Genomic DNA, 22,918 nt, shown 5'->3' with positions numbered 1-22,918 from the left:
ACCTAAAACGTAGCTTCAATTTGATATCGTTCATATTTTGTTTGTTGATCCAATCATCCTGCCTGGATGCTCACTTTGACTTCAAATACAGAAACGCCTTCGATATCAGACGATCTGGTCCACAAAGCATCAGGAGTCTGTCTCCGCTGCCTGAATATCTAGGTACCTAGGTATTAACAGCTTACTACATTTTGATGTTGTTTGAGATAGTGGGCCAGAAATGGGAGGTTATCTTATATCACATGCACTGACAGTTGCTGCCAGTGCCAGTATCATCAAGCAACAGCAGCCTCACAAGGTGAATGAATCATTCACCCACCCACCCTTCGCATTCCATGATGACTTTTCTTCTCCAAGACGAAACCTTCGCTCATTTTATTTCATTTCATATCTCTCTTCTCTTATCTTCACTTCACACTCACTCTTCATCTTCCTCAACCTTGTATCACGACTCCAACATCAACTGCCACGTACTGAGTTCTATCACACGCGCAAGATAACTTACATGACTAACCTAAGTGCCTTAGAATTGACACTGAATCACCTGGCCTAGTGGTAGAAGCGCGGTGCCTCAGGTGCTAGAAGCGATGCCTCCCTCCGCGGCTTCCATTCCCCCTCGGATTGGCAAGAGCGACAAGGAAAGGTCCTTGTCCCTCAACGACGCTCTTTACAACCATCTCGTGCTCCCTCCCCAACTCCCGCAAAGACAGGACGCCAATCTCGACGACCTTGAGAAAGCCCTCCTTAACCGACTCCTGGTTTCTGTGAAGCATATGCGAGATCTTCCCGGCAACGACCAGAGTTACGTTTGGAGCTTGATCGAACGAGGCCTTCGTGCTACCCAAAGCATTCATGCCGGAGGTCACGTCGATCGAGCTGCACTCATTCGAGAGCTCAACGATTTTGGAGAGTCGGACTTTTTGGTCGTCTATGTACGGAGCCAGAACTGCGCTCTTTACGTCCGCCGTTCGCAAGAGTAAGTTCTGTCTTCATACCTCACCTTCAAACCACCGCATGTCAACTAACTTGATTCAGTGCTGTCTTTGGCGCCTCTGTCATATTCGAGGCCTTTGAGACTTCGGCACGCAATGAGGATGTACTAGCAACTGAAAATGCGCTTCAGTGGGACTTTCCTGGATGTGCAGTCGCAGTTCCCCTCGCTACATTCCGTGAGAATGGTTTCGTCTCCAACCTAGCCAATTTCCTCGACAACGCTTCGCGAGAATCACTCCCTGATTTCTCCGCACAGGCACTCAAGGCGGGAACATCTATGCCTGAGTTTCGAAACACATCTGAACCTGCTCTCATTTCCTCTATGCTCATGGCTATTCTGCAACAAAACGGCCGCCGCCTCGCCCCAACTCTTCTACAGAAGATGGTTCGGGACGATGTGCTGTGGAACAACGCAGAAAGACCATGGAAGCGACTTCCTTATTGGCTCGTGCTGCGAGTTGTCATCTCTCGATACCTTGCTCAACGTTCGGGTGAAATTGGGCGAGTTGAGTACAAGTTTTTGTTAGCTCACCTCTTCAGTGAATTCCTCACACATGTGCAGCAATCGGGAGAAATGCGACTTGACCGTCTCGACTTTCTCAAGAAAAAGATTTGCCGACGGCTGGTCAAGCTGGAAGTTGAGAAGGATCGGTTTCAAGATCTGGCCCAGAGAATTGAGTACCTATTCACCCAACTCGGTCCCGGATTACAGAATTCAATTTCCAAGGCCAATGCTTTCATCGAAGCGTCGTGGAAGCACCAGAAGTTAGCCATGACGAAAACGATCCCTCCGCTACCGAAGCAAGCTTCTTTCGAGGATATGAAGTTAAACCTGAAGATGAGTGGGTTTACCCTCAACAATATCTGGAGAGGCTATTCAAAGCCTCTCAAGTTCAATACTGGGCGACAAGGTACCACGAATGTTGCACAGGGTGCGAAGCAGCATCTTAGCTCCTTTGCTCTCGAGCATTTCAAGTTAATTGACAAAGAACTCACCATCATCAGCTTTTGCCATGAGCAAAGCCTCCTTCCACACACAAAAGTCATAGGCGCAGCTGCTTTGATAAACGAGTATCTGCGACAAGCTTTTAGGGCCTACGATGGAATCCCCGAACTCAAGAGCACACTGATCTTGAACATCATGGATCTATGGGCTACCATGGATAAGGCAGCCTGTGCGATGTACCCACTCCTCACCGAATTTCACCCTGTCTTTCGACCTGAGATGCTTGATGTTTTGCTACTTTCTACTTTCGATGATATGAAACGGCTGCAAAAGATCCAGGTTTATCTACAGGATCGCATTGCTGCTTGCCAAGGTTCAACAATCAGCATTTTTGACGATCCCATCCGCGGATCATTTGGTCATCGCTTCTATGATGACTCTGACATTTCTGATGAGATGAAGGACTTGCATGAGTCAATAGAGGCGTGGGCAACTCATTTGCGAGACAGCAAAGAAAAGGAATGGAAGAAAAAAAGCGAGGAGTACTCAAAGCTATCCAAAGTTATCGATGAGAGCACATGCGTCTACATGGCGGACGAGGACAATCCTCAATTGCCCCCTTATCATGATCGCGATTGTCGTCGCTGCTACTTGAAGCGGCAGTTGAAGAGAATTAGTATCCAGGCCTACGAGCATCCGCTCCCTTCTGATCCTCATGTCGCGAAAGCTGTCATTTTTGAGCTGCTTTGCCCGCAGACTTTGGCAAAATATCGAGATGCTACATGGACTGTTATGTCAATAGCCCTGCCAGCAGAGGAAGGCGTTGACCCGAAGTGCTGGGCGCGAGACTACCAACAGCTACAGAAGTATGCCAATGAATCATTAATGAGCTGCTCTCTGGCATCAGTCACTAAACCTTGTAAGTATCCAGACTACCGTTACCCCTTCAAGGCAACCCTTAGGATGATGCCTGTTCAAGTCCGAGAAGAATTTTACGGTTTGTCCTAAACTTGAACCATGAACACAAGTTTGGATATAAACTGCTCTCTTCGGCATCACTTATACCAGTCCAAGATGAAATTATGAGGAACGCCCAGCTAACATTAGAACAGTTGTCTCTACCCACTACAACTCGTTAGCATTCCCTGTCGAATGGGATAACGGCAGATACGGTGTTTGTCGACCAAACGGCTTGAAGTTGGCATATTGTGATAAAAACTCGAAACAGTGGCCCAGTCGTCGGGGTCATCTGAGCTTCTTACATCATGTGAAGCTTGAGATACCCGACACTTCCCCGTTCTCGCAGCAAGACACTGCCTTCTTCAAGAGCATTTACGGGCCATCCTCTTACGAAATCATGGCCACAGCATCGAGATGCCCACAAGGTATCAATGTTCACGAATATCTTGCTTTTCAGACGGTTGCATCTGGAAAGTCCAGGCGCTGGCTATCTATTCTTGCCGAATTGGCATCGGCCAACCTGAACTTCTCCAATGAGGCCACGATGTTACTTGTCACTCATCTGGCTCTTCAGTGCGGGCCCCTAGATGATTCCAGGGGTGAGTTTCGCATCATCCATGGGGTTTTCCGAGACCGTTCATTCTGTGAGACCTTCATGGAGCAAATATCACATCGCTTGGACAGCTTGGCGGCTAATTGGAGAGAAATCTACCTCATGGAAACCATCGTCACCTTCACCCTCCGTCTCCTCGACTTTTCCTGGGCCGCACGTATGCCCGATATATCTGACCAGACAATTTCCCTTTTGCTACGTGCCAGGAACACATGTGTGCGTTGGTTCAAGCTCCTTCGTGCTGAATCCTACAAGGTTGTCGAAACTGAGACAGCACGACGGTTCCAACAGTATGGTCTTTGGGCTGCTCTATTGTGCAAACGCACATATGTACCTCTGGCCTCTGGCCGTATTGAATTCGATGATACGTCTCTCGAGATATTCATCCAGAGCAGTATCACGGTAAATGATAGCCTTGTGGTTAAGCTAGAGGCGCTTCCCCAGCTCCTCCAGCATGCAATCATTCGAGATATCCGACTTTCATATCGACTTGCCCCGATTGTGTCGAAGCGAATTGTTGATGGCTTGGAAGTCTTCCGGCGATCCCTCTGTGAGATGTGGCCCGAGGAAGAAGGATGTCCTCGAGTTTTCTCGCGAGTGGAATTGGCCTCGGAAGCGCCTGGTTGGGTATTTTGCCGATCCAGAACAGGCGACGGCGTGGACTTAATCGAGCAGAATGTTTCGTTCAACTGTGTTAGAGGACTGCTTCTTGTCGATTGGCAACCGATGGGAAAACTTCCAGAAGACCCGAAATATTCTGTTGTGCTGAACGAACTTTTTGGTAACCAAGCTCTCCTGACATTCCCGTCACGTCGCCCGGAGATGCAGTACAGTAAGTGCACCTTATTGACTTAGCGAAACATGTGCTCTATGCTAATTGAAAAACAGGCCTATGCGTGAAACCTCATGGATATCAAGTCCATGTGGGATATGGTAGTGGAACGCAGGAGTTGATTGTAAGAGCTTTCCGAGGAAACTATGCATTGCAACTGATCCCACGTGAGATCTTTCAAGGCGACTACCCCGATCTTCCTGGTCCCCTTTTGCGTAATTGCTTTCATTGGATGCACTTAAGAACGGGAGACATTTTTATAACCACCAAGGACAGGCCCTGGCCGAATGACCCTCACAAGTGGTACATTTTGAGCCTCAAAGACTACACATGTTCGAGGACTCGCCTTTACCGAGGCCTTCCTACAAAGGATTACATTGTCAACCCGTCAAGTCCACTCTTCAATCGTATTAGCCGAATCCTAGACTCGCTTGAAGACCGCAGCCAGATAAAAGTGTATCAACCTGGAGGAGACCGAAACCTTACCGTGGAGCTTCCAAGACTCAACATTGTGTTCTACACCAACAAGAACCGTCTACTTCAGTCGCCTCAGCTACAATGCCAAATCGACAACGACCAAGATGCTGGGACCTGGTACGGCCTCCGCAGTAAGCTCGTATGTACTAGCCTTACCAACCCGATGCACAGGTCTATCTTGGTGCCTCTCGGGCCCGTCTCTGCTAGGTCAGAAGGGTGTCATGTTACAGTGAGGGTCGAACCCTCGGATAAATTTGGGAGATTCAACATCAACAGCACACTTGGACGGATCGACTGCGCACCTGAACCCACACTGGTTTTCACTAAAGCTCTTCTCCATGCGTGCACATCTTTTATTCTGCCTGATCCTTTGACTGGCCGCACTGGAACTGAAGAAGCTATTGAGTGGCTTCAAGCGGGCATATCTCAACCATGGTCCCCCCTAACCCCACCCTCTATGTCGGTACTGCACAAGATAGCTGGGCTAACGCCGAGAAGAGTGTACTATCCACAAGATCTTAAGGTTATGCGTACAGATACCTGGATTGAGTCCCTTCCCATCATTCTTCAGAACTCGGCATATAGGCAAATTGTGGATCGTATCCTTCAGGAGTCTACAACTTTAGGAATGTTCGCAGCCAAGGAACAGGTTATTGTGAAGATGCCAGAGCTTCCTCTTTCAGGGGATATGCATCTGCATGCACGAGCGATGTTTCGACAAGGTGCTGTTACAAGGTGTCCAGGGATTACATCCAGCTGCGCACAACCAGCTAACCAGAAGTACATGTCTCGAGATCGCCCCTCAACAGTCAACATCATGCATCGCAATGTGCTTGAGGTCACGAATCTGATCCAGAAATGGCCCCAGAGCTTCAAGACGACAGATTGTATTGCTCAAACTCTCTCACAAGGCAGCACTGTTGGTGGATTTACATCTGCCTTCAGTGGGACATCCATCAATGAGAAGCTGAAGGTCAATATCCTTCAACATTGGGGGTCGTTGGTCCGGTTTTCCCGTGAATCGACAGATCGATACAAGTTGGTGTACCTCCTCGGGCCAATGTCGTTCCATCTCGACGCAAATATGCCACTTCTTCGAACCCTTGTTGCGTCCGCGGTATTCAGTGATCTGAAGGATCTTGAATTGCCCAAATGGGATGAGTTTGATCATTTCCAACCGAATCAGGCACCTCAGCTTGATTACATTCTGCATCTGCTGAAACCGTACAGAGTTGCTGCGCCGGAGAACGACGCGATGGGCTTGGGGCAGTATTCGAGTGGAAAACTATTACGCAAGTTGCAAATCGAGCAAGCAAAACACGAAGCCAAAGTTGAAGATGATTGCAAGTACTTAGCCAACCACCTCCTCAACCAATGGCCTTGTCTGGAACCAAATGTCAGTGGTCTATCTCGGTCTGTGCTGATTGACATCGGCCCTGCGCTGGAAGTCATTCGTCCTGAGTGGAAACGCCTGTTCATGAATAAGGATCTCACTGAGCATCTCAAAGAGGTCCAGACAATTCTTGATAGACGAAACCTAGAAGACCGATACGAACCACCCACGGTTCCCTTATCCGAGGAGACCTACACGGTAAGAATGCGAGATGGTACTGAGACCGTCGACCTTCGGCAACTTCTGGCCAAACCGTATCGTATTCTTAAGGTCACGACAAGTATGAATCAAATTCCTCCTGCACCCTCGGTGGATCGACCATTTTTGACTGAGAAGGACTTTTTTCCAGGGTTCGGCAATTTCACTTGGCAAAGAAACACCAGTTCTGTGGCCAAGCCCCCTTGGCCTGGTCTTACAAGGCCTCATAATGCCCAAATGGAGAAGAGTATGTCAGAATCAACTGTGAGGTCAGAATCTAGTATGAAATTGAATCTCATAACCCAACGCTTGGGAGCATCTCGGTCGGCTGTTCGGCGCCATTATGCAGCGGACTTCCAGAAGAGTCTCGCCGCCTTCCAACACACTCCTTTAGCAAGTCTTAAAGAGTCGATGAGATCTCGAGAACTTGAGATTCAATACAGTCTGGAGAAGGTCGAGGGCGACTTCGGGGCCATCTGTACAGCCTTCGAGTCAAGTGGAATGCTCTCACAAAGAAGGATCTTTTGGCTCAAGGCAGGAAACCTGTGGCCGATTGTGACCAAAGCTACACTTCTTTCTTGTCTCGGATCGGCTGCTGATGTCACACAATTCGGAAGTGGAATGAAAAAGGCCGTTTTAGAAATGGGAGTTGGCATTACGAAACACCAAAGACTGGTCCGACTTCATGACCTGGCGTCCAAAAGCGTCTCGGGAAGATACCACGAAGAGGAGTCCAATGAGGGACATTCGAATTGGAAGCCCGAAGAGCATCCAGATTGGCTCCTGTTAGAAATAGAGTCCAATATGATGATCCGCCCTGTTCAAGTTGATGTAGCTTTAGCCACAATTTCCCCTGGGTCGGGATCCAATTCTGTGCTTCAGATGAACATGGGCCAAGGTAAGTTGTCCCTGGAAGAAAACAATATCGGCCATTTTGAGTACTAATGAGTTTCACAGGGAAAACCTCCTGTATTATCCCTATGGCTGCGGCAGCACTCGCCAACAAGAAACAGCTTGTGCGAGTCATTGTACCAAAAGCTCTTCTCCAACAAACAGCTCAGCTGTTGCAGGCGAGACTCGGGGGTATCCTTGGAAGGGGTATTCGGCATGTCCCCTTCTCACGTCGCACTCCGTCTACCGAGAAAAATATACGAGCCTATCATTCAATCCACAGAGATATGCTCAAGTGTGGTGGTGTCATGATATGTCAACCCGAACACCAGATGTCATTCATGCTTAGCGGCCGACAGAGACTCCTGGACGAGCAGCCGGCGCAGGCAGGACCGATGATTAAAGTCCAAGAATGGCTCACAAGGGTTTCAAGAGACATCCTGGACGAGTCGGACTATACTCTCGCAGTGAGAACCCAGCTTATCTACCCATCTGGCGCTCAGACTACAGTTGACGGACATCCACATCGCTGGCTTGTAGTTGAAGCCGTGCTGAGACTTGTTGATAATCATCTGTATGGTTTGTCAAGGTCTTTTCCTCACTCCATCAGCGTTATTAGACGAAACGGGGGCGGCTTTCCCTTTGTGTTCTTCCTCAGGCAAGACGTTGAGGATGAGCTGGTCCGAAGACTTACAGCAGACATTTGTCACGGTGCTGGTGGGATTCTACCTCTTACTGAACAGGCAATGGCAACTAAAGACAGGGTCGCTGTCAAGAACTTTCTCATGCACGCTCGACCGAGCGCTACGAATATAGAGCGCATCCGGAATCTCTCACCAGATAAGCCTAGTTTGAAGCAAACAATTTATCTTCTCCGAGGCCTCCTCGTCAATCGCATCTTGATGATGACCCTCAAGAAGCGCTGGAATGTAGAGTACGGTCTCCATCCCCACCGCGATCCTATAGCAGTGCCTTTTCACGCCAAAGGTGTTCCGAGCGATCAATCCGAATGGGGTCATCCTGACGTCGCAATACTATTCACCTGTTTGGCGTTCTACTATGATGGCATAAATCTAGCTCAACTTCGACAATCACTTGAACATATCCTCAAGTCCGACGACCCATCAACCGAATACGATAACTGGACTCAGAGCTCTGAGAATTTCCCTTCCTCCCTCAAAGCCTGGAACTCGATCAACGTGGATGACGAGATGCAGCTTAGGGAGATTTGGAAGGTTGTGCGGTACAACGAGGTAGTCATCGATTATTTCTTGAACAACTTCGTGTTTCCACGACACGCCAAGCAGTTTGAGGTAAAACTTCAGGCCAATGGCTGGGACATTCCCCTCTCACCCCTCGGGAGCACAACAGAGAACGACAAAGAGACGACAGGCAAACCACTGAGTACAGGCTTCAGTGGTACCAACGACAACAGAACAATGCTTCCTTTGAACATTCAACAACAAGATCTGCCGAGTCTTCATCACACAAGTGCTGAGGTTTTGACCTATCTCCTTCATCCTCGAAATCGTCGTTGCATTCTACCTCAGGATGTGAGAACTCAACACATGGGAAGGGCCACCGAGATGGATCTCTTATGGTGCCTTCAGTCGAAGTCCATTCGTATCCTAATCGATGCAGGAGCTCAGATTTTGGAGATGGACAACTACACTCTGGTTCAGCAGTGGCTAAAGATTGACCATTTCGCTTTGGCAGGCTTGTACTTTGACGAAGAAAACAAACCTTGGATTCTGACCAAGGAAGGAAGAAAAACACCTCTCCTCGCGTCGCCTTTTGCTGATGACCTTTCAAACTGCCTGGTATACCTTGATGAGGCCCACACCCGTGGCACTGATCTCAGGCTTCCTCCTAAAGCTAAGGGTGCCCTCACTCTTCGTCTAGGCCAGACCAAGGACCACACTGTTCAAGGTAAGCTTGGCATGTTGCTATCAGAGCCTTCTAAGATCGATTCGCTAACACCTCGTAGCTGCTATGCGTCTACGACAGCTGGGAACAACTCAGATTGTTTCTTTCTTTGTCCCTCCTGAGGTCCACCAGAGCATCTCAGACCTGCAAAACAAGACTATTCATGAGCCCATCGACTCAGCCGATGTCATCGAATGGCTTTTAGACAACACATGTGACCAAATTGAGCAGCTACAGCCCTTGTACTATTCACAGGGTATGGATTACTGCCGTCGAATGCAAGCCGCTTTAGATCATCCGGACTTCTTGACCGACAAGCCTCAACGAAAAGCATATGTACAGGCAATTAAGCAAGACGAACAGCAGAGCCTGCAGAATCTTTACGAGCCCAAATTAAAGAACCGCGCCGCCGGCATGCAGACATCTAATAACGCGGTTCTTAAAGGCTTTATTCAAGATCTCAATGCAAGACGCAGGACCTTTCAAGATACTGGCCGAGCCGTCCATGCCTCTGCTCTACAGGAAGTCGAGCAGGAGAGAGAGGTTGCCTTCGAGGTTGAATCAGTGCGACAAGTCAAGAAGCCTCAGCACTTTGCTGCTTTCTCTTTCCCAGGTCTCAATGCCAGCCTCGAGGCTTTTATCAGAACTGGAAGGCTTCCTGCAGATACGAAGTATTTTACTCACGTATTCCATGCCCTGTCAAAGACAGGAACCGGTCGTAAGTACAAAGTGCAATCGAAGGTTACCAAATCAAGATTACTCGAGACGGCCGAGTTTGGCAAAACTATCAAGCCCAAAGGAGACCTCTCTACTGATGACTTCTTGGTATGTGTTTTACTCACTTATCCTCCAACAGTTATAGAACTAACAAAACCTCAGCGTCCCGTTAATTGGATCATTTGGAGCTCTGTCGCCGAGATAGCTGTCATTATCATGCCGGAAGAAGCTGAAGCTTTGATTCCCATCATGCGGAACTCGGGTGTCCCCACGCATCTTCTAGTTTACTCTGCACCAATTACACGAAAAATGCTCCGATTCAACGATCTAACTCTCCATAGCATTCCTCCTCTACCTATTGACTGGAAAGCTCCAAAGTGGCTTCGGGTTGAGCTGGGAATCTACGCCGGGCGCTTGTACTTTGATTGGGACGAATACGATGCCATGTGCTCCTTACTCGGAATCCAGAGTGGCGAGCTCGGTAACCAAGCACAGGATGAAGAGCCTACTGAGACTGATACGGATGCTGAGACAGAGACATCTAAGTCACAAACTGACCTCGAACACAAGCTCGCCAAAAGTCCACTGACGTTTCTACAAGAGTGGCTAGCAGTCCGTCGCCGTGGGCAGGACTTCGCTCACAGCCCCATGGGCTTTGTCAGCCAGGGCAAGCGCCTCCAAGAGGACCATGTATTCTTCAAGGCAGCAGAAATAGACAATGGCATATCTGAAGAAACTGTGCTGGCACCAGTTCGATTGTCCAGTTCAGTTGAAAACGACGGGCAGGATGATGATGGCTACTACGGCGTCGACGACATGGGTGCCAACGAGGCTGGAGATAGTGACTCCAGCGACGACGATAAAATCGAGTACGACGAGTCCGAGTACGCCAGCGCATCATCAAGCGATTGAGAGTAGTTTTGGAAGGAAATCATCTCTTTTGACAATGACTTAAGTTATGAGGATATAGATGGCTTGGTATGAGGTCTTGGTCATTTCGATGACATTTGTACGGTTTAGTGTAATATAATATATGTATGAATTTTGTAATATGTGTGAATTCATGACAGAAGGAGTGATAATCTTCTCAAAATGTCACCTTGATGATGAGGATTCATTATGAACATACGAAGATTTTATGGCTCCTAATGATACTTAATCTTTTGGGTAACTTATGTTCCATCATAAAATTATCACAGCAACCCTCAAAGCCATTCTGAACAGGAAAATAATACAAACAAACTTTCCAGCCAGGCAGTTGCCCCCTGCTTTGTCTCACAAACTTATATCACCAGAGGTTTTCATCAGTCAATATCGTTTTACAGACACGCATTTAGATTCAGAGAATCAATACATCTTTATCTCAATTACTTGGGCAAACAAGGGTTATCCGATCATATCTGACATGATGCTTTCCCATCCATCTAATTGTCTCTGAATTAAACCCATGTCCCAGCATCAACCATTACACCTCCCGTCCAAGAAATTCGTTTCAAATTGTGACAATAATACAGAGCAAATCGCTCGACATGAATGCGCCATCTTTCAATACAAATAGAGTTCGTTGCATCGTAACATTCTTCAGTTGGCAGATTCCTAAACCAGACTGTCTTCCAGACGCTTGAGCTCATGAGGTGTCCACTGGTAAACACCTTGTCGAAGAGCAGAGAGAACAGTCTCTCGTTTGACAAGCTGGGATGGGACGTTGGTGCGACAAGAGGCAGCGATACAGCTGTTGTCAGTCCAGCCGACACGGAAGTCATCACCCCACCAAACACGCAGATTTTGAGAAACGCGCACGGTTATCAGAACCGACGAGAGGTCTGTATAGCCATCCAGATCAACACGGGTCAGCTCGTAGCCGCCCTCGGAAAATGTTGGACAGGCCGGTACTTGCTTGGTTTCCGACCAAGCGATGGACTCTTCGGTAGACGAGGTCTCATTCCAGCGGTAGGCTGAGATCTCAAACTCGCACCACTTCTCGTCTCCATGGGCATCACATCCGAGGCTGGCTCCAAAGAGGTCGAATCGGAAGCAAGGGCTGGCGGCATGGGGGCCTACACCAATCTGGGCGACGTCCCCCGAGATCGTAGATGTTGTGTTGGAGAGCGCCGGGGGAACAAACTCCACTAGCTGACCACCAGAAGTAGGGATGTATGGTTGAGATTGCCTAGAAGAAGGTGGTGCGATAAGGAAACCTCCTGAAAACCAGATGTTCTCAACAGGATTGAAGAGAGGCCCGGGTTTGGAGTTATCGAACTGAGAAATATTAGCAAAGATCTATGTATGAGTAAGAAAGCTGCTTACATCAATGGTGGTATTTCCAATGCTTCCTCCTGTTGTACAGATGGAAGGAGAACTGGCTTTGGAAGTCGTTTCTGTTGCTGTGGGAGAAGTCACGCTGGAGTCAGAGGCAGTGATGTTAGACCAAGACATGCCTTGACGGCGAAAAAAGCGCTTTCGGGGAACGGTGACAGTGGCAAGAGTGGTGAGAGGGTAGTCGATTGTGTAAGAAGTGGTCTCATCCTTGATGACATTGGTCCAGGTAGTGGTCTGTAGAGTGGCAGTGCCTGCAGAAAGAGGCCAGAGAGTATTCTCGCTTGCAACAGGTCCGTACGCAGTCTGGGGAAGCTGATCAGAAGAACCGTCACCTGAAGGGTTACTGGTGAAGGGAGGCTGCTCCGCACCATCTGAAAACACAGGACCATTTGAAGTGTCAACAACAGAAGTGACAGTCCAAGTGAAAGTTCCAGTGGTTGTACCAGAAGCAGAAGTACCCTGCGCATCGGCGCTAGCATCGGTGAGTATAACCGAGATGGAGTCTTCAGGCATTCCGTCATTGTAGCCGTTGAGGGTTGGGATACTGGTAGAAAGAGGGCCCAGGTCACCTGTAGTGAGGACGGGCTCGGAGTTAGATGGGGGTGTAATGCCAGAGGACGTTGCTTGGGGAACATCGGCAGAAATACCAAGCGCAGAAGAGTCACTGAAGACAATTGTCTGCTCAGTTGGTGTCGGCTTTCCGTCAGGGCCAAGTACGACAGCAGTTGTGATCGTGGTGAATGCTTTCGAAGAACCAAGAGATGAATCAGTTTGGCCATCAGTAAGGCTTGCTCCAGCAGGATTTTCAGTACCGGTGGGAACGACAAATGTCGAATCAACAACTGTTGGAAGGCCATCTGTTCCGATTACTGTGTAGGTAATGCAGGTGATGAGGCCAGACACCTCACCATCGTTTCCATTGGAGGGGAGACCCGGGGAGGATGTCACTGGAACAGGATTTCCAGTGGGAAGGCCAGAAGTAAGTGAGTCGGAGACAAAAGAGGGATTGCCAGGTGACTCGGATCGAGTGTTGGCAGATCCTGAGATAACCCAGGTCGAATCGACAATTGTTGGAAAACCATTGGGTCCAATGGTAGTGTAGCTAGTACAAGTGGTAATGCCTTCGCTTCCATCATCAGATCCAGAGGCATCGGACGGGCCAGAAGAGGGTAGCTCGGGAGCTCCCGTGGTTTGCATAGTTATGGCAGATGTGACGCCGTTGGGTAGAGAATCCGAAGCCCACGAGGGTTCTTTGGTGCCAGTGCTGATACTGGGGTCAGTATTTGTCGGTCCAGGGATGACCAAAGTGGTGCCCACAACTGTAGGAAGACCATCGGCACTAATGATAGTGTAACTCGTGGAAGTGGTGATAGGGATAGCGCCGCCCAAGTTGGATGTTGTAGAAAGGGATCCTGGAATATCATCGGGGCCGAAGGTTGACAGGCCGGAAATGGTCAAGAAGCCCCCTGAAGACTCTGAGCCAGGAGCTCCAGATGGATGTCCAGAGTCAGAGTCAGATCCAGTCACAGGAACAGCCCAAGTCGAGTGAACCACCGTGGGAAGCCCGTCAGTGCCAATGATGGTGTAGCTTGTGCACGTTGATGAGCCAGAGCCTCCAGGCCCGTCCTGAGGTATGCCAGGTGCAGAAATTGGACCAGTGGGGATGCTACCAACATCAATTGGTATGCCAGAGAGTGAAGCTTGGGGAATGCCAGTTACGGGAAGTTGTGAGGAGTCCTCAAAGGAAGGTGTGCTGTAAGGGACAACCCACGTGGAGTCAATCACTGTGGGAAGGCCGTCGGTGCCAGTGATGGTGAAGGTTGCACATGTAGTGATTCCCCCTCCAGGTCCGCTGCCAGGAAGAGATCCAGCTTGGGAGTTGGAAGGACTTTGTGAACCAGGGAGACCAGCAGATACAGCAGAGGGTAGTGGAAATACTGTAGGAACTCCACCTGGGAGGCCTGGGTTGTTGCCACTTTGGGTGAACCCTGGGGTAGCTGAAGGCTGTTGTTGGCCAGGGCCAACATTGCTTCCGCTGCTGACAATAGTGGGTAGTCCGTCTTGGCCAGTGATAGTGATGAAGGAGGGGATAGGTTGGCCAGCATCATTTCCTCCTGGGACATTGGTGAACCATGGGGAGTTCTCGCCTTGGCCTTGAGGACCTGCCTGGGTGGTGACTGGGAGACTGTCGCTCGCCTCTTGAGGAGGCATAGCGGAAGGGAATTGCGGCTGGCTGCCTGGTACACCACCATTACTTGGAGAGCCAGGTCCCGGGAAAGGAGTGGGGGCAGCGGTATTGGCACCAGAAGCTCCAGGGAAACCCACAGAGGAATCATCGCCAGAAGCGCCATCAGAATACCCAGGCGCACCATTGGAGCCAGGGGTCTGGGAGAAGGGTGGGGAATCGGAGTTGTTCTGAGGGCTATTCTCGCCATCTGACCCAGAGCTGTTGCTAACACCCGATTCAGACCCGGAATTGGAGCCGGAGTTTGAGCTGTCGGAACCATCACTAGGATCGTTGGCACCACCGACGCTGTTGCCATTGTCTGTGCCGTTACCATCTTCTGGGTTGCTGCTATCACTAGATCCTGTACCATCATCTGACCCTGAACCAGAGCTTGAAGGGCTACCATCAGGACCCCAAATGTCGAGTGTCAACGTGGTGAAGGGAGGGACAGAAGATGCGAGCATCAGAGAAGTGAAATCCGCAGGCGTGGTAGGGAAGGGTGATGGAAAGTCTGAGCCATCAGAATCCGAATCGTCTGGCCACGGGAAATCTTGTCCGTCCTGAGTATCTGTGGGGTAGACAGTGACAACAACAGTCTTTGTGGAGCGAAGAGAACAGGTAGGGAGGCCAGAGCCACCAGCGTTGGGAGACCCGGGTGAGCCAGGCATGTTCTGAGGTGCATTGGTAGGAAAGCTGCCAGGAACGATAATTGAACCAGCACCAGGGATATCGGGAGAAGAATTACCAGGAAGGTTTCCAGGGATACCACCAGGGACACCACCGGGGACACCACCAGGGACACCACCGGGGACACCACCAGGGACACCACCAGGAACACCACCAGGAACACCACCAGGTTCATTAGGAGGGAGACCGATAGAGCCACCGTCGGTAGAGCCAGGGCCGACGCTGCTGGGCAAGGGGCCAGGAACGTTTCCGGCAGCGCTGCTTGGGTACGAAGGGTTACCAGACCCGTCGGTGTTGCCAGGAATGATGTTGCCAGAGCCACCAGGCGAGTTACCAACTGGGCTCCCGTTGGGGTTTCTGTCATCCAAGGTTAGCCAGGGACAAAGATGAGCGGTGCGTTGTAACTTACCCGTAGTCTGTTGCCTGAGCGGCAGTATGACCCAAGAGGCCGGTGGCCACAAGGACCCCGAGAGACGCGGCGATACGCATCTTGGGTGATCAACTTCGACGCGAAGAAAGTCGAGCGGTTGAGGTGAGTGTACAAGGGGGAGAGAAAATGCGAGATGATTTCTGTTGGTGGGCAAGTGTAAAATGCTTTGCCAGAAAAGCTGAGAAGAGAGAGCTTGAAGATGAATGCAACAGAAACGAGAGGACTGAGAAGATGCCTCTTCTCGAACTGAGGAGGATTGAGGATGAAGAGAAAAGAAGATGAGGTGGGATGAAGAAGAGAAGAAAAGGTTTGTGGAACGAGATCGCGAGGGGAAGGATATATACGGTGGATGCTACCTATGGAGGAGGGGGACGAGGGCAGGAGTTCCTTCCTCCTGGAGCGGCAGAATGTTGGGGATGACGCGTTGAGGAGTTGCGCGAGCCAGAGGGAGAGGAAGTCACGACAAGAGGAGGAAGGAGCGCGTGAGGCAGCTGCCAGCCGGCAGTTGGCCCCCCTTATTGGACCAGATCAACCAAAGAGGTAGGCGTATCAATCCATGTGAGAACGAGGTCTAACTCTGGACTTGCACGCGATAATTCAATTAATCTCTATTGCCATTGTACGATGTCCATCTCTTGAAGCTCCAAGAATGTGATGTGATGTTTGACAGGTAACTTGAACTTGGAACACATGGAATCCAGTTCAAGTCACCACATGGGCTTAGGTTTGAGCGAGTCGAATTAGGCAGTCGGTGCTCCTTCCTGTTCCTCAGCTGTTGGCAGTGTCGTGCACCTGGACGTCACGCAAGATGGGATGATTTCTCGCGAGGCACGCACTCAGAAGGCAGGCATGGAAGGTTTGGTGCCTCAGTCATTCTGGATCCCAGCCGGCCTGCCCAGATGCTAGGTACTTCAGGTGAGGGGAATGTGCGAGGCGTGGTCATAATATCTAGGTACCTTGAGCAGGACTGCAATGAAAGAGGTTCATGCGCAAAGAATATGAGTAGGTGCACTGCCATCGAGCCGAGTTGTCGAAGCCAATGGCAGTTCGGTGAAATAAATAGGTAATCAAGATAGCACTAAACTCGTATTATGGTAATTCATTATCTGGCTCATACTACATCATCGGAATAATCAGTGTAAGGGGGAGGTGCATCTGGGTGAGGGTCCTCGTGGGCATCATCTTGATACGTCTGGCCGTTCGCAGCAGTATTGTCAGCAGGGTCCCTACTCTCCTCCTCGATGCGAGCCGTCCACTGAGCTGCACCAGCTGTAGTTGTCAGCAGAAAGAAGAGCGACAAGACAGGGATGAGTTCAAGAATCATAGCAACTGTGCCGAACCAAACATACTCCCACGCGCGATCCCTCAACGCCTTCTTCTGCTCAGCTTTTGAGAATCCCTTGATTTGGAACCAGCGATAATGAGCGAGCTTGCCGAGTCGAGTTCCAGTGATGATGATAAAGGCAGGTGTGCCAACAACTGGAACGAGGTTGAGTGGTAAGAAGACAATGAGCTCAACAATCTGGATGATGCTCCATGGAGTGTAGATGGCAGCAGTAGTGGGCTTTCCGAGCATTCTGACCGGGTTCGGTGCGTCCAAGAACAGGATTCGCTGTGGTGCAATAAGATCCTTATGTCCAAGCTTGATAAGAGCCGCCTACAATTGTCAGTCACTGAACTACAAACAACAACCGTTTTTCAGTCCAACTACTTACATCAAATACATCCACTCGACATTCATCAACGAAGAAGCCCTCGAACAAGCCCTGTATGATGACCAATCCTTCGCCTAGTACCAGTACCACAGCATTGACCCACGCGCCCCAGCCATGGAATATCGCTAAGAAAGCATACTGGGGTAAGAAGGCAAACGTGAAGAGTAAAAGGTACACCAAGAACGAGATTAGGGATATAGGCAGGATCCTTCCCACCAGGAGTGGCCAGAACTCGTGGTTTTGAATGAAGAACCAGATGCCACGCAAAGGATACGACGCGGCAACGCCGGCCCTCTTGAGGTACAGCCACGGCCGATGGATTGGGCCTGTCCAAGGTCCTATATGAGGATGGCTCGAGTTCTGATACGAGCCGTTGGAGGGCATCTTGATAATTGATATGCAGTGATGGAGGTTCTGGAAGGCATCACCAAGAGGGGCTTACATGTGGTGTTGGCAGGCAACAACGACCGTGACGTCAAAGAGCGGAAAATCTGGCTGAAGAGTGGGGCCGTGCAGTCCTCACTCAACTTTGACTGGTTCTACAACGTTTCAGAACCTTCGGAAATCCCAGCAATGAGAGAACTTTCGAGCACAACTTTACGGATGCTTGCAAAAAAAGAAAGCCTCGCAATCGCTCGCAATCGAATTATAGGAACAGCCCGATGCGGGGGTCGAACCCGCAACCTTGAGATCGCGTACTCGTAAGAGTCTCACGCTCTACCGATTGAGCTAACCGGGCGTGGCTCTTATTGGTTGGGAGCCGTGGCCTCAGCTGCGTACTGGTACTGTCGGAGTTGGAGGCTCAGTCGCCATTCGGGGGAGTTTCTGAGGGAGATGTGAGAAAGCAAAGACAATGGTCAAGCGTTTCTAACCCCTTTCACGATAGCTTTGAGACTTGTGCGGGGTAACAGATGTACTGTCTTTGAAGCTGATAAGTGCGACAGCTTGAGCTGATGCCTGCTACCTATTTGACAAATCTCATCTCTCTGACGATCTGTCAAATGTCATTTCTACCATTATCACCTCCTAACTGACGTGATTCAAGTAACCAATGTGAGACACACCGGTTCGTTCTTGGTGATGTTTCTTGCTGATGTATCGATAGCATCATGCATCCCAAAATCGAATGCCAGTGCGGCGCAGTCCAAGTCACAGCTTCACGACCGCAACCCCTCAGTGTCTACTGCTGCCATTGTACTGAATGTCAGAAACAATCTGCTTCTGCCTTTGGTACATCGGCCATCTTCCCAGCTGACGGTATGTGGCCTCTCTCTGAAGATGTCCTGTCCAAGCTCGGTGTCTGGAAGCGACCTACAGACGAGGGAAATACCCTGGAGTGCTACTTTTGCAAGTCGTGCGGCGTGAGGGTCTTACATCGCAGCGTCTTGCCAAACGGCCAAGGCAAGCCATATCTGTCGGTGAAAGGGGGTTGCGTTGAGGGGTTGAGTTGGGAGAATGCGAAGCATATCTACACTCGAAGCGCTCGCGTCCCTGTGCCCGAGGGAAGTTATCAAACTGTACCTGAAGCCCAGGATTAAATTTTGAGCATCGGAAGCATTCAAGCTTCACCACAGGCGTGAGAAGGGTGGGTTTGGGTTTTGTACCTGTAAGACCAGCAGAATGTTTGACTAAGTTTGTGCGGAGTAGAGATGATTATAATTATGATAATCTCGCGTATCTAATACTACGATGTTGCACGCCGGCGGGTGGCGCCATCGGGAATCCGGCCCATGTCGGAGCTGCCAAAACACCATAAAGCCGATCCCGTGGGCCATCTCCGACTGAGTTTGAGCATCACCGTGCCGGGGCCCACATTACCTTGACCTGCCCCTGAAGTTGACCATGTACTTTCTATGAGGCGAGCTAATATCAGATTTTCGGCATCAATCCAAGCCTCAATGATAATGTCGATAGCCCTGTGTACAGACAAGGGTAATGACAAATGCCATTCAGGAGCAATAGATAAAATGGGTATATAAGCCCTCGACGCCCGTCTCCTCGGCCACTAGTTTAGTATCATTATCGTTGTCTGGCAGCCTTATTATCAGTTTCATCATAGAAAATGGCTATCCGAACACAACTTTTCCCCCCCTCCCCTACTTTCACAGAATCTTCCCTCCCCTCCTTGAACTTCAGGGTATACATTATCACTGGTGCAACATCTGGTGTTGGTCTGGAACTGGCTAAGATTCTCTATTCCCGCTCAGCGATCGTGTACATAGCTGCACGCAACTATTCAAAGATCACGTCGGCCATAAAAGAGGTCCAGTCAGCGTTTCCAGATTCAACAGGACGTCTTGAGTCGCTATGTGTTGACCTTTCCGACCTCACAAGTATCAAGCCTGCAGCTCAGCGATTTCTCGCTAAAGAACCAAGACTTGATGGTCTAGTGCTCAATGCTGGTGTCATGATGCCTCCTGAGGATAGCAAGACCGAGCACGGGCATGAGTTGCAGATGGGAACGAACTGTTTGGGTGGATATCTACTCTCGCGACTTCTCGAGGAGCTTCTGGTGAAGACCACAGTGGTCGCAGACGAGGGAACTGTTCGAGTTGTATGGCTTGCAAGTACTCTTCAGGTGGGCACGCCCAAGGGAGGCCTTGTCTGGGACGAGGTCAAGAAGGAGCCGAAAGTGGTCAAAGACCAGATGGAGAACTACATGATGAGCAAGGCAGGTAATCTTCTCTTGGCCCACGAGACTTCTCAGAGATTGGGACCTCAAGGAATTATATCAGTGGTAAGTTCGCCCCTATGGGAGTGAAAGTGTGATGCTGACGAGGTAGGCTGTCAACCCAGGGTTCTTGAAGACAGAGCTTCAGCGTCATATGCCCGCACCCGTGTCTTTCATGATGGTAAGTGGACATGCCACGTCTTGAGCAGATATTCTGACGATATGTAGGGCCTCATGTTTAAGGCGCCCAGGTATGGAGCTTATAGTGAGCTTTTTGGACTGCTGTCGCCAGATATCACCGCTGATAATAACGGAGCCTTGATCTACCCTTGGGGTCGCATCGGATGCATCCCAGATGACATCCAGGTGTCTTTAAAGAATGGACAAGAGGGGGGCACTGGCCTCTCAAAAGCTTTCGACACCTGGTGTGAGAGAGAAACTCGTCAGTACAAGTAGTTGGTAGGCAAGCAAGAAGTACTTGGTTTGGTAGAGTGATTTCCATTTAGATCTAAATAGTCTTACACGGGTATCATGCCATAACTTATCCCCAACGCCGTTGTGCAAAATCATGGTCTACTAGAATTCGTCCTTTTTCTCCCCAGTCCTTCGTTGCTTGCGACTGACCTGGTTTAGTCGTACGTCCACCACGACTGGCCTATGGTCTGAAATGAAAACCCCATCCTCATATCGCGAATTGACCACTGCAAAGGCCTTGAATTCGATGCCGGTCGGGTCGTGCACGAATATGTGATCAAGATACATGTCGTCCCATGGCACGGTGGTAAACCCAGTGTAAGTATATGACGAATGTCCATATCGCTTACTCTGCGGGACAAGGCTCTTCACGTCGTTCATGGTTTTGGCGAGATGCTTGTAAGCCGCACCACTGGGGGAGGAGTTGAGGTCGCCGCCGATGAAGACTGGTATGGTCTCGCCGTCGTGTATAGACCAGTTCTCGGCAATATCAGTAATTAGTTTTGCCGAGTTAGCACGAGCCTTCTTCCCCTTATGGTCGAAATGCGTGCACATGTAGACCATGCGATTGCCCGTGGCGGTATGTTGAAAGCGCGCGACGGTAACAATTCTTGGGAATGCGGCGTCCCATCCCCTGGAACCAACTTTCTCGGGCGTATCGCTCAGCCAGTATGTTTTCTTGTCTTCAATATTCCAAACAGAAGGACGGTAGAAAATTGGGGAGAATTCATCACTTTGGCCGCCCCTGCGTCCGATACCATAATAGTCCCACTCACTTCCCAGATCTCGCTGGATGTCTTGAATTTGCGGATACAATGCTTCTTGCATGCATACGATGGATTCCGGTCTTCCAGATGTTTCGTAGTTGATTTGGGCTGTTAAGCGTGGACGACGAACGGGCCATAATTCCTCGCCCCATTGGGGCTTGTTTGGTGCGAGGCGAATGTTGTAAGTGATAAGTCGAACATCAGTGCTTCGAGATAGAGGCGCCGCAGCCGCAAATGCAGCAGAGAGAATAAGAGATGAAAGCTTCATTTCGGGTTTATTGCGATGTTTTGTGAATGATAGAGAGAGAACCCCGTATGAGGGCTTTTGATCCCCAGCGGCTTTACGGTCGGTTTGCTTTTTGGTATGTTTTGTGTGGATGCGGGTGACGCAGCTTTACAGTCGATGTTGTCACTGACAAGTCTCGGCAGCGACAACTAACAAACTGCAACGTTTATCGAGACTGATGCAGATTCCAGTTTCAACATAATGAATTGGGCCTACGGGGGTGCCGGGACCTCTTGTAGGATACTGGCGGGAGGTTCGGGTTCACCCGCAAAGAATTCTATGACGATCACCAAGAACGAACAGCCAGTGAAATCAACAGTGACTGTAGCCCGCTCACAGCGTCGTACGTACGCAATGGGCGGGCCTCCGTGGCCCATGTAAGTGGCGTGCATTCGTCAGGTCCAAGATAAGCTTGGTTGGCTGTTATTCTCATGGCTTGGTATTGGCTGAACCATTGGCATTGGGTTGCATCCCCCACAAGCCAACTAAGTTGGCACTATCTACTCCGTACCCGATCGACCCTTGTCTAGGTAGGTAATTCTTGCACGAGGCACTTTGTAGGCTCTTGTTTGACGTTTTGTCCACTGTAACTCTAGGTAGTCTAGGGGAGGAAAGAAAACTCAGGACTTTGATCCCAAATGACAAAAAGATGTAGGTAGATCTGCATAAATTTAGGATATTCTTGACTGAGTTTATTTTAACACCCCATATTAAGGTATAGTGGTTTCTTGCTCCCCGAGGCGAGGGTAGTTACTGACTTGTGTGTGCTGCAACTCTAGCATGATGCGCTATCACACCGTATCCTCTCAAGAGTTCCTCATGGTGTGGTCATGCATGATTCTGTTGGTCCAGTCAACGCTAACAGATAACACACATGGGCCTCGTCAGTTTGTCTTACGGGCTCCGCAACATGCCAAGAGAATAAGCTCACAAATGATTGATAATCTTTGAGCAACGGGCATATTATTCTCTTGTTCGGTGCAAGCAGCGAGCATCGGAGTCAATCAGTCCCTGGCAAGAAACCCCTCCCAGAAACTCGGCGATCCAATTGCAACCCATGTTGCAGTTCTCATCCAAGTTTGCCCTCAGCTATAGACAGAATAAAGTTCACGCTATAAAGAGGAGAAATATGAGTGTATGTATGTATGTAGTTTCAAGCTCCCATGATTCAAGATGGCTGGTTCAAGTCTACAAGGTTATGCCAATCCCGAATTCATGATTCTTCCGTACGTGCGCCAAGAGACGGGTCGGAAACAAGTACTGCACAGTTTGGCAAGGGATATGTCATGACCGCGGCAATACAAGGTAACCTAACTTGAGCATTGATAGCCATACTGGACTCGACTATAAGCTTCTCAAGGTAATGGTACCAGGTCGCTAGCCTTCAGGGACATCG

The 22,918-nt window shown here is 49.7% G+C and overlaps 6 protein-coding genes and 1 non-coding gene across 7 annotated transcripts; 3 read left to right on the top strand and 4 right to left on the bottom strand.

Moving 5' to 3' along the window:
* Positions 1–587: 587 nt before the first annotated feature.
* FMAN_06134 (uncharacterized protein) lies at positions 588–10,858 on the top strand (the record flags this gene model as incomplete). The annotated part of the gene is made up of 7 exons (XM_041827125.1): positions 588–976; positions 1,036–2,858; positions 3,052–4,344; positions 4,401–7,310; positions 7,370–9,232; positions 9,291–10,054; positions 10,109–10,858. The coding sequence occupies 7 exons, from the start codon at positions 588–590 to the stop codon at positions 10,856–10,858; spliced, it is 9,792 nt and encodes a 3,263-aa protein (XP_041678119.1).
* A 684-nt stretch (positions 10,859–11,542) lies between these two features.
* Positions 11,543–15,668, bottom strand: FMAN_06135 (uncharacterized protein; the record flags this gene model as incomplete). The annotated part of the gene is made up of 3 exons (XM_041827124.1): positions 11,543–12,205; positions 12,254–15,536; positions 15,589–15,668. The coding sequence occupies 3 exons, from the start codon at positions 15,666–15,668 to the stop codon at positions 11,543–11,545; spliced, it is 4,026 nt and encodes a 1,341-aa protein (XP_041678118.1).
* Positions 15,669–16,720: 1,052 nt separating this feature from the next.
* Positions 16,721–17,708, bottom strand: FMAN_06136 (uncharacterized protein; the record flags this gene model as incomplete). Its single annotated transcript, XM_041827123.1, has 2 exons — positions 16,721–17,266; positions 17,325–17,708. 2 exons carry the CDS (start codon positions 17,706–17,708, stop codon positions 16,721–16,723), a joined length of 930 nt encoding a protein of 309 aa, XP_041678117.1.
* A 272-nt stretch (positions 17,709–17,980) lies between these two features.
* Positions 17,981–18,063, bottom strand: tRNA. Its single transcript is given in 2 exon segments — positions 17,981–18,016; positions 18,027–18,063. It is a non-coding gene; the product is annotated as a tRNA-Lys (tRNA).
* Positions 18,064–18,433: 370 nt separating this feature from the next.
* FMAN_06137 (uncharacterized protein) lies at positions 18,434–18,862 on the top strand (the record flags this gene model as incomplete). The annotated part of the gene is made up of 1 exon (XM_041827122.1): positions 18,434–18,862. One exon carries the CDS (start codon positions 18,434–18,436, stop codon positions 18,860–18,862), a length of 429 nt encoding a protein of 142 aa, XP_041678116.1.
* A 524-nt stretch (positions 18,863–19,386) lies between these two features.
* FMAN_06138 (uncharacterized protein) lies at positions 19,387–20,451 on the top strand (the record flags this gene model as incomplete). The annotated part of the gene is made up of 3 exons (XM_041827121.1): positions 19,387–20,061; positions 20,108–20,176; positions 20,224–20,451. 3 exons carry the CDS (start codon positions 19,387–19,389, stop codon positions 20,449–20,451), a joined length of 972 nt encoding a protein of 323 aa, XP_041678115.1.
* Positions 20,452–20,571: 120 nt separating this feature from the next.
* Positions 20,572–21,504, bottom strand: FMAN_06139 (uncharacterized protein; the record flags this gene model as incomplete). Its single annotated transcript, XM_041827119.1, has 1 exon — positions 20,572–21,504. The coding sequence occupies one exon, from the start codon at positions 21,502–21,504 to the stop codon at positions 20,572–20,574; it is 933 nt and encodes a 310-aa protein (XP_041678114.1).
* Positions 21,505–22,918: the final 1,414 nt, after the last annotated feature.

This window comes from Fusarium mangiferae (genome assembly GCF_900044065.1).
Source record: "Fusarium mangiferae strain MRC7560 genome assembly, contig: FMAN_scaffold002, whole genome shotgun sequence".
Lineage (NCBI taxonomy): Eukaryota > Fungi > Ascomycota > Sordariomycetes > Hypocreales > Nectriaceae > Fusarium > Fusarium mangiferae.
Note: the sequence above shows the minus strand (reverse complement) of the source record. Positions and strands in the feature narration are given on the sequence as shown.